The sequence below is a fragment of the Xiphophorus hellerii genome, chromosome 17, assembly GCF_003331165.1.
Source record: "Xiphophorus hellerii strain 12219 chromosome 17, Xiphophorus_hellerii-4.1, whole genome shotgun sequence".
NCBI lineage: Eukaryota > Metazoa > Chordata > Actinopteri > Cyprinodontiformes > Poeciliidae > Xiphophorus > Xiphophorus hellerii.
In genome coordinates, this window is record NC_045688.1 from 15219725 (window position 1) to 15234316 (window position 14592).

The 14592-nt window shown below is 38.6% G+C and overlaps 1 protein-coding gene across 1 annotated transcript; it reads left to right on the forward strand.

Moving 5' to 3' along the window:
• The first annotated feature begins 204 nt into the window (after positions 1-204).
• etnk1 (ethanolamine kinase 1) lies at positions 205-14143 on the forward strand. The gene is made up of 8 exons (XM_032589846.1): positions 205-512; positions 2960-3219; positions 4392-4523; positions 4968-5110; positions 10427-10510; positions 10605-10765; positions 11459-11532; positions 11725-14143. The coding sequence occupies exons 1-8, from the start codon at positions 366-368 to the stop codon at positions 11795-11797; spliced, it is 1074 nt and encodes a 357-aa protein (XP_032445737.1). The 5' UTR covers positions 205-365; the 3' UTR covers positions 11798-14143.
• The last annotated feature ends 449 nt before the right edge of the window (positions 14144-14592 follow it).

Sequence of the window (14592 nt, forward strand, 5' to 3'; positions counted from 1 at the left end):
ACATTAAGTTTCATTAATTTATTCCTTTGAATGTTTTAGTTATTAGAAATGTAGTAAATCATATATTTGAACAGCTACGGATAAAACATGATGTGTACTGCGTTAAGCTCCGCCAGCGGTGCACGCTGGTGATATAAACAAGCGGCTCTAAAGAGTCGGCGGAGTTACGTACTGCTAGCATCAGGGGAACTTTTTTTCTCTCACGGATGGGTGGTTCTTTCTGAGAGGCGTTGCCATACAGCGACTGCACCAGGAATATATACCCGCAGTCACTTACTCTGTTTCATACGTTGCGCACCGCGTTGCCATTTCTAAGCACCGCTTACTTCGCCGTGTGAGTTATCTTGTGAAACGCTGTCTTCGCCATGGCCGACTACATTCACGTCCCAGACGAGGCTCCCGCTGTGCCCAAAATAGATGTGACGGTCGATGAGAACGACTACCGACCCGGTGGATTGCGGCTAATGAAGGAGCTCAGACCAAGCTGGAAGCCGTCCGAAATTAAAATGAAGGTAATATTTAGGTCGTTTTATTTTAGAAAACGTAAAAAAAGATTACTTTGCTTAGTGGACTGTATTTTCGCACGCTCTAAAACCGAAAATGTTTTTTTTTTTTTTTTTTTTGCTACCTTCGAGTTAGCTAGCTAGGTGTCCAATTTAAATAAATGTCACAGGCTTACGTCAGACGAAACGGAAGGATTATAATATCATTGCAAGGCGCTAGACGGACAAATATGTGCTATATTCCAACTAAAATACATTTCATTGTATCCAAAAGTGGTGGATTAACTTATCGATAGATGCAGAGATAGAAGGCGACCCTTTTATCATGAGTATTTTCACTTTGCGGTTAGCATCTAGAACCGAGTATTTTGATTTCGCTTTTTATTGGGTGTAAAACCCTGCTTGCACCCCCGTTTTATTTGTTAAGATAACAGAACTGGTTGTGTTTGGAGCAGTCTTTATCGAAACCTTGGCACAACTCTGTAAATTTGTTAGCAGTGGTGTTTCTATCCTGACTGGCGCCCAGGGCGAGGCCATGTTCCCCCACCCCCTCTCTCTCTCCCGAAAAAGAAAAAAAGGTTAAGAAAAAACGAAAATAAGAACCACGGATATGTAGTTTATTATAAATATGGAAAAAATGGGGATTTTAATATTGACACTTAGGTTTTTTTTTTCATTTGTTTTCATATATATATAGTTTTAAAGTAATAAAGTTGTATTTGCTGTTGTGACATATGTTGTAATAATTGGGAATCTAGGTATCATTTGCATATTTGAAGTAGACTTTTTAATTATTTATCTACACTCCCACACAGCAGGGGTGCTTTTTTCCCACGGAAAAGGGAAATAAGCATAGAAAACTTGTCTGGTTTGAAACTTGAATAATGTTTTCTTTTTCTTTTAACCCCCGCATGTCTCCCATATCATGAAGCACCACTACTTATTAGCTCATGAAGTTAGGGAAGCCAATAATTAGAGCTAAGAGATCAGAAGGATTTCATAACGCAGCTTTGGAAACTTCTGGAAGAAATGTCGACGACCGCGTGAGCTTGACTCTCAGACGTTTGCATTTATGATTTGCATAATTCACTTGATCTAATCCTTTAAGATTACAGATGTCCTAAAGTCAAACAGTACCTGACTCACGCCATCGGCACAGATAAATGCTGCGAGTCACACGTAAATTAGTCCAAGTGGAGCAGGAAAAAATTTTCCTCTCCTGTGATGGCCCGGGGGTGTGGCTCAGCTTAGTAAACACAGCCAGGACGGAGGATCACATGCCCCGCTGCTTTTCCCTGTTTTCATCAATGAGGCAAAGTGGGGGGTTCAGCAAATACCAGTCGGTCCTTGTGCGTGGAAAAATAAAATTCCACGCAATCCTGTCATTCTCTGTCAGTCCTAGACAGAGTAAACAGTCTGACTGTTGCGTAGCAAGCTGAGATCTCCCTTTATCTCCCTCCCCAGTAAATTTCCAGCTTTGTTGTGCCGATAGGTCAGTTTAAATTGGTCAAACAAAGTCACACTTCTAGTTCAGTCTGTTTTACTCTATTAATGTTTACCACATCCTGACCTGCTCTAAGCTTAATGGTTAAATCCTTCAACCCTTCATTCATTTGCCTTTTTTTGTAGTTGACCTATTTACAACCAGGTGCTTTACATTTGAATATTTTTGATATAAAAAAACATGTCAGAGCAATTCATTCTATGGAAGTACAAACAAAATTCAATAGCTAAACAGGTTTCTACAGAAGGTTATTATAGTATGTTTGTGGCCACAGCAGATTACTGTTAGTCACTTTTCTGCTAATGTTTAATAGATTAAACATAAAAATAGAAAGTCTTCAGAATTTTTATAAATACTTGCACATTAATTTTATTTCTTGTGTATGCAGGCAACCTTTAGCTAAACTATACTTTATGAAATAAACAGACCTGTCACAATAACACATTTTACTGAACGATAAATTGTCCCAGAAATTATTGGGATAAACGGTAATATTTTTGTTTTTGAGACCACTTTCAAGCAATATAATAGCAACGATCGCATAATGACACAAGTTTACCCTATCAAATAATAATAAATCTTTTTTTTTTTAAAGGACAGGTAACACTGGAACTAGAAGATATTTTAAATATCTAAAATAAATTTTAAAAAATGATCAAAAACATTAAATGAACCCACGATAAATGAAATGGACAGTAAAGGAATCAAAGCCCTTGATATCTGATCCACCACTATAATCCTTGCTTCTCAATTGCAACCGCTGCAGCGTGCCTCCAATGTTTACCAAAGTGGGACAAAATGAAACTAGTTTCATAGTAATGCTTCTGTCCTAATGAGTTGTTTTTAAACACAGGTCTGGAGTTAAAATAATGCATGAAATATAAAAGCTGGTACTCAAAGTCATGTCCATGGCCCCACAATTTACTGTAGGTGATGTTGTTCCTCTCTGCAGTTTTTCACTGATGGAATAACCAACAAGCTGCTTGGCTGCTATGTGGGCCCAGTCATGCAGGATGTGGTCCTGGTCCGCATTTATGGCAACAAAACGGAGCTGCTGGTCGACCGGGACAACGAGATTAAAAGTTTCAGAGTTCTGCATGCGCACCGCTGTGCCCCCCGCCTTTACTGCACCTTCAACAATGGCCTCTGCTATGAATTTCTGCAAGGAACTGCCTTGGAACCGGAGCATATCCGTAGCCAAGCTGTTTTCAGGTAAGGGAAGAAGACAAACCGGGACGAAAATCCCAATCTGCAGTCAAAACAGTAAAAGTGCTAAGTTACATTTTTAATTTTTATCTTCATACTTTCTTTTTAAGTTCCAGTGATATATGGTGTTTTGTTTTGTTTTCGTTTTTTCATCTGACAAGTCGATGATCATGAGAATCACCTTCAATGTTCTGCATTTCTATTGAACATATAATTGAGCAAATTGGAATTACAAAAATAAATTTGCTTAACAGAAACACAGCAAGTTTGAAATATCTCATGTTTTTTGATAAAGTTTTTGCACTAGAATGCGGTGATATTTTTATTTTTTTGGCCGTATCGAAATTAGTGTTTTTAGAAAAGTGTGATGGTTAGTTAAAACAGTCAGTTAAAACAGGTTCAGGTTTTTTGTTGTTGGAAAATTAGTCAGAAATCTTTGCAGGAAAAATGCTTTAGACCCATGCCAGAACACTAGATATCTTAAAATGCAAACACAAAAATAAACTTAAACGCACTCGACATGCAAAGCCTGCAGCCTTAATTATTCTATGTTTGTCTTCACCTTTTCAGATGATTTTAATTTAGTTTGAGTGCTGGTGAGTGCTTATTTGTTTCACATCGCATAAGTAATGTGATTAATGCCAGATGTTACTGCTGGCGGAAAAGATGAAGAAGACGACAGGAAGTAGTTGGAGGATGACGGCGTGGCGTGTTTTTCAATGACTTATTGCGTGAACAAAGTTCTTCATGTGTGATTTTAATTGCAATTGCAAAATTCAGTTTTTTTCAACATCAGCGGAAGATGAAAAAAGTTTTGCGTACATTTGTAATGGAAACGCAGCTAGTGTCTAATGAAGGAATAATAATATAGGAACGAAAGTTGGTTGATGCGATCACAAATGCTTGATTTGCGTGGACTAAAAAGCCTTGTACTGTAAGAGCTGGTTATTTTATAATTCCTGTTTTAGATGTCTTGTGTCATATTGCTGTTGGTAATAAAGCAAACAAAATACAGTCTTGGTTCTTTGCTCTGATTTTCCCCCGTTTAAAGTGACATTTCCAACTCAAATCTATATTTACACGTCTGTAAGCTGATTAGCAGTATGGGGCATGTCTTTGGTCATATTGGTTTACAGTGACATCTTTACATATTGATATTCGATGCCCTTGCCATGCAGGCTTATTGCGAGACAGCTGGCCAAGTACCATGCCATCCACGCCCACAATGGCTGGGTTCCCCGCTCTGACCTGTGGCTGAAGATGGGCAAGTACTTTGCGCTCATTTCCAAGTGCTTCCAGGATCATGACAGGTGAGTGCTTGTCTCTTAACTCTTAAACAACTTAAAAATTCACTTCTTATTGAAAAATGTTGCATCTAGTGGCGTTAATGGAAAAATATTATCTAGTCTGCATTGCGTTGGTAGTAAAATATGTTGAGAACTGGTTTTGGTAGCTGTTAAAGCCATAGGGAAAAAATTAGCTGCTGATGTCCTGTTCCTGCTGGGTTGCGAAATTTTGCGTACCAGCCACAGCAGTCCCAGGAACCCAAACTGTAACCAGAACATGAAGTCATAATGAGATAATCACATACTTTTCCTCACCTGACAGGTGTCATTTGTTCATTTGTCTCTGCTAGATGGTATTTTTATGCAAAGGCAAAAAACAAATTTAACTAGTTCTTGACATAAACCAGTCTATTTTCCTGCATAATACAACAGCATGGCTCAGAGTGTGGACCTTTTGGCTCCCTCCAGGTTGAACATGGAGGTCCCCGGCCCTCAGTCCCTCAGCAAAGAGCTGCTGTGGCTGCAGCAGAGCTTGTCAGTGCTGGGCTCTCCTGTAGTTCTTTGCCACAACGATCTGCTTTGCAAAAACATCATTTATAACCAGAGGGAAGGTGAGTATGAGCCACAGAGGTGCAGTCTTGGACGTTTCTGTGTGACTGGTTGCTGGTGTGAGTCTTCGTATTGGGCAGGGGTGCATTCAGGGGATGTCATCTCCTGCACACTGCTTGGTAGTGTCTGTATTCGTCTGCAAACATTGAATTAGATCAGATTAGACATTCTAGTTCCTTGTTCTGCCAAAGTTTCTACTTCACATGAAGGTAAGAGGAGATTCAGCCCAACTTAATATGTGCAACACTTTAGAATTTTCATTCATTGCAAATTAGCTCAATTTTTAAGAGTTTACATTTTTTTTATTTAGTCATTTTTTTATGTCTAAGTTCTAATTCTGTGCTGCTTTTACTGAAGTTGGAACAATAGCTAACATTAAATGAGTTTGCATACTAAGTCTCTGAGTTTATCCTCCTGAGGCTGTAATGTTACCACTTTGCTCATAATGTGTCCCACTTTTACACAAAGCAGCATCTTTCTGGCTAGCCAGTGAAACTGTTCTACTTTGTTGTTGATAACAATAAAACACAATAGGTGAACGGAAGAGCACAGTCTGGTCGGTGGGGTGAAGGAGGATGTGCGAGCTGTCGGCCCCCTCGTCTATTTGCGACGGGGGGGTGAGGAAATTCTCACAGCTCCTTGTGTCTAGCTTTTCTCCCCCAGGAGTGACGGCGGAGGCTTTGACTGCCGCTGCTGCTGGGCCGCCATGCCCTTTGGGGAGGCAGTGGAGAGAGACTAACCAGCACTGTGAGGGACCCTCATGTAGTGTGCCCACTGCTCAGGCTAATCGGGATGAGTTCATGGCAGCAGTAGGAGCCACATACATGCGTATCAGCAGTCAGTTGTTCACATGACATCTTAATATCAAAATAAACATCTAAAGTATCAGTATTTTAATCACAGGGATGACTAAATAGTTACAAAAAATATGATGGTGTGATATTTTGGTTTCTTTTCCTGATAGTATGCCTACAGACAAGACCAAACCCAACCTTAAACCCAACCTTGTCACTCGTAGTTGTATGTTTTAGAAAGTACTTTGTTTAATCAAATAAAAATGATGACAAATCAGTAAATCTACTGTTTGGTAATATAATTACAAAATACATGTTGAGGAACATCGAATCAACAGGTGTTTTATTCCGGAAAGTTTGACAGTGTGTGACTTGTGGAAATTCTTGGTTCTGGTCTTGTCATGGGCGTAAACGACAAGATAAAGTTGATAAAGAATATCAACTTTATCTTTATAGGCTGAAACATGCTTATGTGAAGACAGTTTAAAAGCAGCTGTACTGTCCGTTGTTTTGTCGACATGCTCACTTACAGCACAGATAGTCAGCAAAGATAGCGATCAGTGTTTCCTGAACATGTTCCCTGCTCTCTGTCACACTTTTACACACAGGAATAACCGGTATCTGTGTACAATCCCTCAATACCATCTTAAAGGAATCCTTCCTTGTACTCGTAGATCAGTGGGCGTGAAATCTATGTACGTGCTTTAATCTATGTACGTGTTTTAATCTATGTACGTGTTTTCTCTTGCACAATCATGTCTCAGGTGTCAGTTAAAACAGGTTCAGGAGTTTCGTTGTTGGCAAATTAGTCAGAAATCTTTGCAGGAAAAATACTTTAGACCCATGCCAGAACACTAGATATCTTAAAATGCAAACACAAAAATAAACTTAAACGCACTCGACATGCAAAGCCTGCAGCTTTAATTATTCTATGTTTGTCTTTATCTTTTCAGATGATTTTAATTTAGTTTAACTTTTTCTTACCTCTTAAATTTTTTGTAACATAAAAACCAAAAAACTTGAATATATTTTAATGGGATTTTATGTTTTATACCGACTCAAAGTAGTATATAATTTAAAAGTGAAAGAAAAAAGATATGTAGTTGCTCCACCATTTTATTTTTTTCACATAGAAATCTGAATAATATGGTGAACCCTTTGTATTCAGCCCCCCTAGTAAAATCCAGTGAAATTGGTTTCCTTCATAAATATCTTGAAGTCACCTGTGTATCATTTTTTTTCTCTTAAGGAATTTGTTGGAGACCATTAGTGACCAAATGGTAGCATAAAATAGCCTAGTCAAAGTCCAGAACTAAACTCAACTGAGAATCATGAGCCAAACTTTGAAATTACTGTAATCAGACACTTTTCATCCTTTTTTTTTAAGCTTTTTTTCAAAGAAACACTCAAAAAAAACAATCTAAGCACAAAGCTGGTAAACATATTGTGTTGAAAGGTGATTCTATAAAGTATCAACTCAGGTGGGTTAAGTACAAAAACACGCCACACTTTTCCATTATAATTTTTTTCCCTCTAAAATAATTTTGAGAACCATTTGTCCTATTTCCTTTCCTTAAGTAAATGTTTGCTACTTTGTTCTGGTTCAAGGTCAAGAGACAAACTTTTTCAAGTCACTGTAGTTGAAGCTTTTAATTGAGTAGATACGAGAACAGGTTTGCTGCCAGGCTGCTTCTTGTGCCTTTTTCTCTGTTGGACAAAATTGATACAGTAGAAAGTGCCACTTCCTGTGTGAATAAAACCAAAAAACCCAGGGTGGAAGTGCAAAGTCACTTAGCTTTTAGTGTTGCCCAAAAATAATGCTCACCTTTCATCTCAAAAAACCCAGTCACATGCTGAGTATTTCTCTTTCTTTTCACTTCTCATGTTATTCAAAAAGTAGATTGAAACCCATAAGCAGGCCTCTCAAAGATCCTGTCACATGAAAAAGCAGCAGAGGTCTTACACCATTGGACTTTTGCTGAGCCAATAGGAGCAGAGCATTGGGAGGGGGAGTGGCAGGTGACTGAAACTGTAGAGGGAAGAGACTGTTGCTGTAAAAGTTGAGATGGGATTTTTTAAATTTTTTTTTATTTGGCAGCAGGCCCTGATGTCTGGAAACTGTGAGAGAATGGTTAAAAGACAAATGTGTGAGGAGTGTGAGCATGTGTGAAAGATGTGTTTGCCCAAACCTTTTCATCTGCTGCACAGGGGGGCTATAGCCACTGCCCGGAGGTGTTCAGTTGTGTCCCGCTAGGACCTACACGCCGGCTGGTAACCCACCTCAAAGTGTCTTTCTCTCTAGTCCAGCCTGAGAAAAATTATTCTTCCTATATGTCAGGTTTAAGGAATTGACGAACGTTTAAGAAGTAAAACTATTAGGTTGCTACTCGGAAACAGAATTTCGGGGGCGGGGGTTTATTTTCTGTATCAGCGGGCCTGTCAAAGTAAGGGTTTGGATTTTGAGATAAACCGCCTCATGACTGACTACTTCCTCCTTTCTTTGTCTGTTAGTGCTGATGCTTCATTTTGTCAGTGGTTTAAAAAAAAAAAAAAGCACCAAGGCAGCAACACATTTTTGATGGTTTATTTTACATGTTTAAAAACAAAATGTAGAGCTAAGCTAACAGAACAATGAAATTTGACATTTCAAATCCAGATTATCATCTTGAGAAAATACATTCGGGTTGATGTATTTTGCAGCTGGAACCATCACTCCATACGACACGCCTATTAAGTCATAGTTTCAGTGACCTCACCCAAAAAGTATGATGTTTGGATGAACGAAACAGTTAAAAAGTTACAAGTTTTTTTTTGTTGTTTTTTTTAAGTCCACGCCTCACAACAGATTCAAAACATGACGTGTACTCATGACATGACGTCTCTGCAGATTTTTCCATTATACCAGTCAGAACACATGGATGTAGCAGCCAGGTGCTGGATCAGATCTTGTCTGCCAGCTTTCAGCTCCAACCCGCACCGGAGATGAAACCGAATTCCAGAGCAGAACGTATCGATAGAGACAATCGCCGTGGCAGACTGTGTACGTTTGCTTACGTGCTTGTCAGCTTGTGGCTTTAAATGTTCTGTTCAAACAGTTGGCAATTAATTCCCACGCACAATCCATGCACATGCATTAACGCTGTTTTAAGTACAGAAAGCTTCCTCCGATCCCCTGTTGGCTAAAAGCTCATACAACTTAGTTTTTATGTTTCCAATAAAGTCTGTGACGACCTCAAGACGTCCTCCGTAATACTCCATGTAACTTAAAGAGGACAAGTCAGATATTCAAATGATAGGCGATATCTTTATGCAATAAAGTGGTTTAATAATTTCCACATTAGGGATGGAAGTCATCGATTTAATTTAAAGTTGATTGATCTCATCGATCAACTAACGATTAATAACCACCATTTACTTAAAAACCTTAGTTTTCTGTTGTATGAAGAGGGCTGAACGTCTTTCCGTAACATTATTGAGGGCTACACATTTCATAATGTGCTGAATTTTGGAAAAAAGCACATTGTATTTTAACCATTTTTGTGTCGGCTGTGTTAAATACTGAATGAATAAACGGATAACTGTGTTTTTCTCACATTATTAAACTTACACACATTTTATAAAATGTAACAAAACTAAGTGGATGTTATTGGAACAAATTTTAATCTAATAAACCATTTAATCAACAATCAAAGGTCTACAATTAATCGTCCGACGGTTGATTGTTTGCATCTCTACTCCACACCGACTTAAACCTGCATATACAAAGATCTGATAAAGATATTTTATAATCTCTCTCATTTTGCAAATGAGAGAGATTATAACTCTTGGTGTGTTGCTGTCTTTCTACTGACTCTCTGCCCCTCAGTGTTTTTTGTTTTTTTGTGCTTTACCCTTTCACCTTCTGCTTTTGTTTCCATCTCTCTTTGTTTTTCCGTGCCTTTCCAAAAAGTTTTGTCTGGCCAGTTTCCTTCTTACGCTCTGCATGTATCCAAAACAAATACTCACTGGAAAGTCAGCTTGCCCTCCTCCCAGCAGACTTTTACAAGTGTTGCACCGTGCCTCACACATTTTCACCTCTCATGTATCCCAGTCACCCTTTTCTGTGTGCGTCTGCATGTTTTCATTTCAAACCGAAGAAACAAGCAGCCCACAATAAGTCTTACTATAATAAATTATAGTGCGAGTGAAAATGTGGAAGCTTTTTTTCTTTCTCTTTTTTTTTTTTCCATTACCTTGGTTCAAGCTTCCTCGTTCTCCATAAATAAAAAAGCCTACATTTCTTAAACTTACTGGAAGGGGCTTTATAGTTTGAGTACACACATCTTTCTGGCTTCCTCTAGTTTCTATTTACTCCTCAAAATGCAAACTCTTACTTCTCGCCCCTGCAATTGGCTGCCTAGACGGCTTGTCCATTTAGCTGACTAAAACATAGAGCTTTGACAGAGTTATTAAAAGGGAAACAACATAATCATTGCATCTGCATGTCCGGCATCACTGTCTAAACAATGCGCCTTCTGTTTCCAGGCAGTGTAAAGTTCATTGACTACGAGTATGCAGGGTACAATTACCAGGCCTATGATATTGGGAATCATTTCAATGAGTTTGCTGGTGAGTACAAATCCACAAAATCTGAAATGTTTCATTTTTGCTGTTGAAATTTCTGTTGTTTTTTAAAATTATTGTCCATCTTCTCATGTTTTAGGCCTGAATGAAGTGGACTATAGTCACTACCCGGAGCGGGCCTTTCAGCTACAGTGGCTGCGCTCGTACCTGGAGGCCTACAAGGAGCACAAGGGCCAGGATGGTGAGGTCACAGACACAGAGGTGGAGATCCTGTACGTTCAAGTCAACAAGTTTGCTTTGGTAAGTTAATAAATAAATCAATCGCAGTAAAGCAGAGTTTGAAAAATTACCTTACTGATTGACAAAGCAGGTAATTCCCTCTTTCATTTGTTCAACAATTCATCCAGATTCTTAAACGCAACTATAGTTTAAATTAGTTTTTGCACAACACAGGCATTTTGCTTCAACTGACAGAATATATCAAAACACGTTGCTGCCACCTCTTCAGTGTTAAATTCTCTTCCTGTTCAGTATCTAAACTCGTCAGACTGGTAATTTGTTAATACCTCGTAGTCAACGCCCTTTGTTGTTTCACTGAACTCTCATTCATGAATTGAGTGTGGTGAAGTCTTCTAGGAAATGCTTTGCGTAACAGACATGCCATCGTTCCTGCAAAAAATGCCTGTGGGGCATAACTAAGAAGTAATTGACGCCTTTAGTCAATGGTGTTTTTTTTTGTTTTTTTTTTAAGTGCACCTTTTAGATAAAACATCAACATTTCTTTATCTTACTGAAAGCTCCCTCGATGCTAAAAATAAAAATGAAGCTGACTGCAGTAAATCCTCTCGGCTGTTTTTGTGTTATGATTGAAAGACGGCTAACTACTTGTTTTCTGAGAAGACATGTCAGCTGGCTTGCTTATTGTGTCCAATAATTCAAAAATAACCTTCAGTAATCCTGATTCTTTTCTCTTATTTCTATCTTTGTGTCCAGGCGTCTCATTTCTTCTGGGGTCTCTGGGCACTGATTCAATCCAGGTTCTCCACCATCGACTTTGACTTCCTTGGGTATGTTTCTACCCTACAACAAGCTAGTGTGCTTAAACTTGTGCTTAATTATTATTATTATTACTATTACTATTTCTCCGTATTCAGCAGAAATTTTCTGCCATGTCTGCTGAAGCAGACGCATCTCTAGCAGAGAGCATTTTGTTCCATCTCATTGCTGACCGTGCTCTTTTCTCTCTTTTCTACCTGAAGATATGCGAAGCTGCGCTTCAACCAGTACTTCAAGATGAAACCAGAGACGGCTGCTCTGACATTACCCGAATAAAACGTAACAATTTCTCTCTTCTTCTTCCTCCTGCTTTCTCCCTGCCTGCACCCTCATATGATGACTGCAGGGCGCCCTCTAGAGGACTGTGTTGAAATTCCCTTTTGGTTCCCATTGTCCTTTTTTTCCAAAGGAAAATGTACCTTGTGGGTTAAAATGGAGGACCTGTTATAATGTGAAGCCCATGTGACTAAATGGTTCTTATTTAGTCATTTTTGTACTGATACTATCTGGGATGTGGGCATTAGATCAGCATACTGTACTCTGTACTTCACTGTATAAGCTGTTACAGAGACAAAACAAAGTCTCCTACAAAACAGATATGGAGCAGGCACCTGATAGGCTGGGATTCTTTTTTCTCATCTGGATTATAATAATACTGGCAAACATGGAGAGACTTAAGGGTAAAAAGGAGGAGATAAAAAAAAAACAACAACACACGACACAAAGGCGGTTTTGTGTTCCAAGAAATAGATACGGGACGACTCCTTTTTGAATCTCATGCGATACGAGTTTCGTTCCCCACCCTTTTCCTCCTGGCTTTGTTGTCACCCTTATGTTACCTCGTACTGTACATATGTGGGTGCTACACCAGAGTAGCCACGCAGTCACTGCTGAGCAGCTAGACGAGGGCTGTTTTGTTTGCAAACAGCGACTTGTAGGAAGGCGTCACGTGTTTAATTCTGACGAGTTGTGAGTCACTGGATCGCCTTTTCAACTTGGTGTAAATTTCATGCTTTCTTTGGCACTTTTATGTTTTTCTTTTTCTTTTTTCTTTTTTTCATGGTTAGCTGCTTCCAGGAATTTGAACATTCCATGTTCATAACGTCGTGCAGGAAACATGGTTGCACCCGTACGATGGGTCAGGAGTGCCAGCGGGATTGAAGTCGCTACTGTTTTAGACAAGACCAAACCATTACACTGTCCGTATGGGGATTATCTCTGGTATTCCATCAGTTTGCTGTTCAGTTCTGGTTGTCTTCGTGTGCTACACACTGACCACTCCCAAATCGAACGTCTCAAATGTCTGAGCCAGTGCTTGGAGACGAGGTGCAGCATGGTGAATGTTCTTGTTTAAAATAGGCATGGGCTGGAATGCCGTTTCCAGAAATGACCTTTGTAAAAAAAATAATCTCTAGATTTATACACAAAATGTAAAATAAACATGATCCAATTGATTTTGTTTTTAGTGGAAAATTCCTACTGCTATTTAAAACCGTACAACATTGCTTAGTGGTTATGTTTTAGATTATTTTGATACTGAAATATAGAATGAACCCGAACCAAATCTGGTTGGAATCTTCAAGCATGCATGCTCGTTACAGCTTTTAGCATTGGCAGTCTTAACTAGTCGGGACAAACTTTGGCACTGTGGCACATTTTCTGGCATCTCATCAAAAGGACCATAAATTGTATTTTGTTGTTTTCGTTTCACCGTGATGTCGGTAATTGGCCCATGCCTAGTTTAAAGCTCAAATTAGTCGGATGACGAGTTTGTTGGGGAGGGAAATGGCCTCTTGATATCAAAAACCGACTTATTCTTCATTTTTCAAACAAGCCAAGACCAAAGTGCTGCCACCTTGCTTGTACATTGTGCACATTTCTGTTTTGACATGGAGTTAGTTCTATTTTTTTATGTATATATTTTGAAATGGAACTCCCGTTCCACGGACACAGTCCAGCCTGGAATGTTGTGTGAAATGTTTCTGCACATTACCTGCTAAGGAGTTGGTTTCCCTGTGTGACATGTGAAAGCACATATTTCGCACTTCTAGTAAGTGACTCTTGGAGCCTGTTGACTTGTTTTTCTTGGCGACGTAGTGAAGAATAAACTGACAGTTTGAGTTGAACCCAATCTAATGTAGAAGTTCTCACCCACGACTGATGTGAAAAACTAGAGTTCACTAGTATTTTTTAAGGGATCTGTAGGAGGAAGTTTTCTTTTTACATGTGGTTAATAGACTTTCAGATCATGTTTACTTTAAATTGATATTTTCTCACATTTTATTTTTACATTTCATTCATTTCTAAATGATTAATTCAAATACTTTTTACACTTGTTTCTGTTTATACATCTGTTCCAATAAAAAAAAAATGACTGCACATTTTTAGACGGCTCTAAATTATGTGTAAATCTCTCTGGCCACTGTAACATTTTACATGTACATCGAGCGTATGTATTGTAATGCTTACACTCTAATGTGAATAAAAATGTACATAGCAGAATTTTTATGTTTTTTTTTTTTATTATTATTTTATTTTGAAGATTGCATTAAAGTGTGGTTGCCTGATGTAAGAGGCCATCTTGGATAAAAATGCTTTTGAAAATAAAGTATTTGCAAATAAGGGCGTTACTCTTGAAGTGTCCTCACTTTAACTGTGTTTATGATGGGAGAAATGTTTGGCTTTATCTGCAGATTATTACTATTTTTATTTTTGCCATTAACATTCCTTCAGAGTATGCCGTCGTTTCAGGGCTCTTCCAACATAGAGAAAGATTTATTAGAAGAGCTTCTTTGTTCCTTAATAAATTGTTTTTTTAAAAAAAAAAAGACATTTATTCAAAGTACATTTTTCATTAATAATGTAGAACAAGTGTGATTCTCGGTTAAAAAAATGTAGCTTTTCACCGAAAAAGTGTAACCGGACCTTTTCAAAGTTCACTTCAGGTTTCTTCACACTGACGTCAGCTGGTTCAGATCACAGCAGAAATCTGAGTTTGTACCACGGGTGACCACAAGATGGCGACACAACCCAAAGAAAAACATCGTCCTGCTCAAACCTAACATGAATCA

Bases quoted from the DNA above. Each gene is read 5' to 3' on its own strand.
- etnk1 (XM_032589846.1), top strand. From the start codon at position 366: ATGGCCGACTACATTCACGTCCCAGACGAGGCTCCCGCTGTGCCCAAA. The intron at 513-2,959 runs GTAATATTTAGG...TCCTCTCTGCAG, and splicing joins CGTCCGAAATTAAAATGAAG to TTTTTCACTGATGGAATAAC. The intron at 11,533-11,724 runs GTATGTTTCTAC...TTCTACCTGAAG, and splicing joins ATCGACTTTGACTTCCTTGG to ATATGCGAAGCTGCGCTTCA.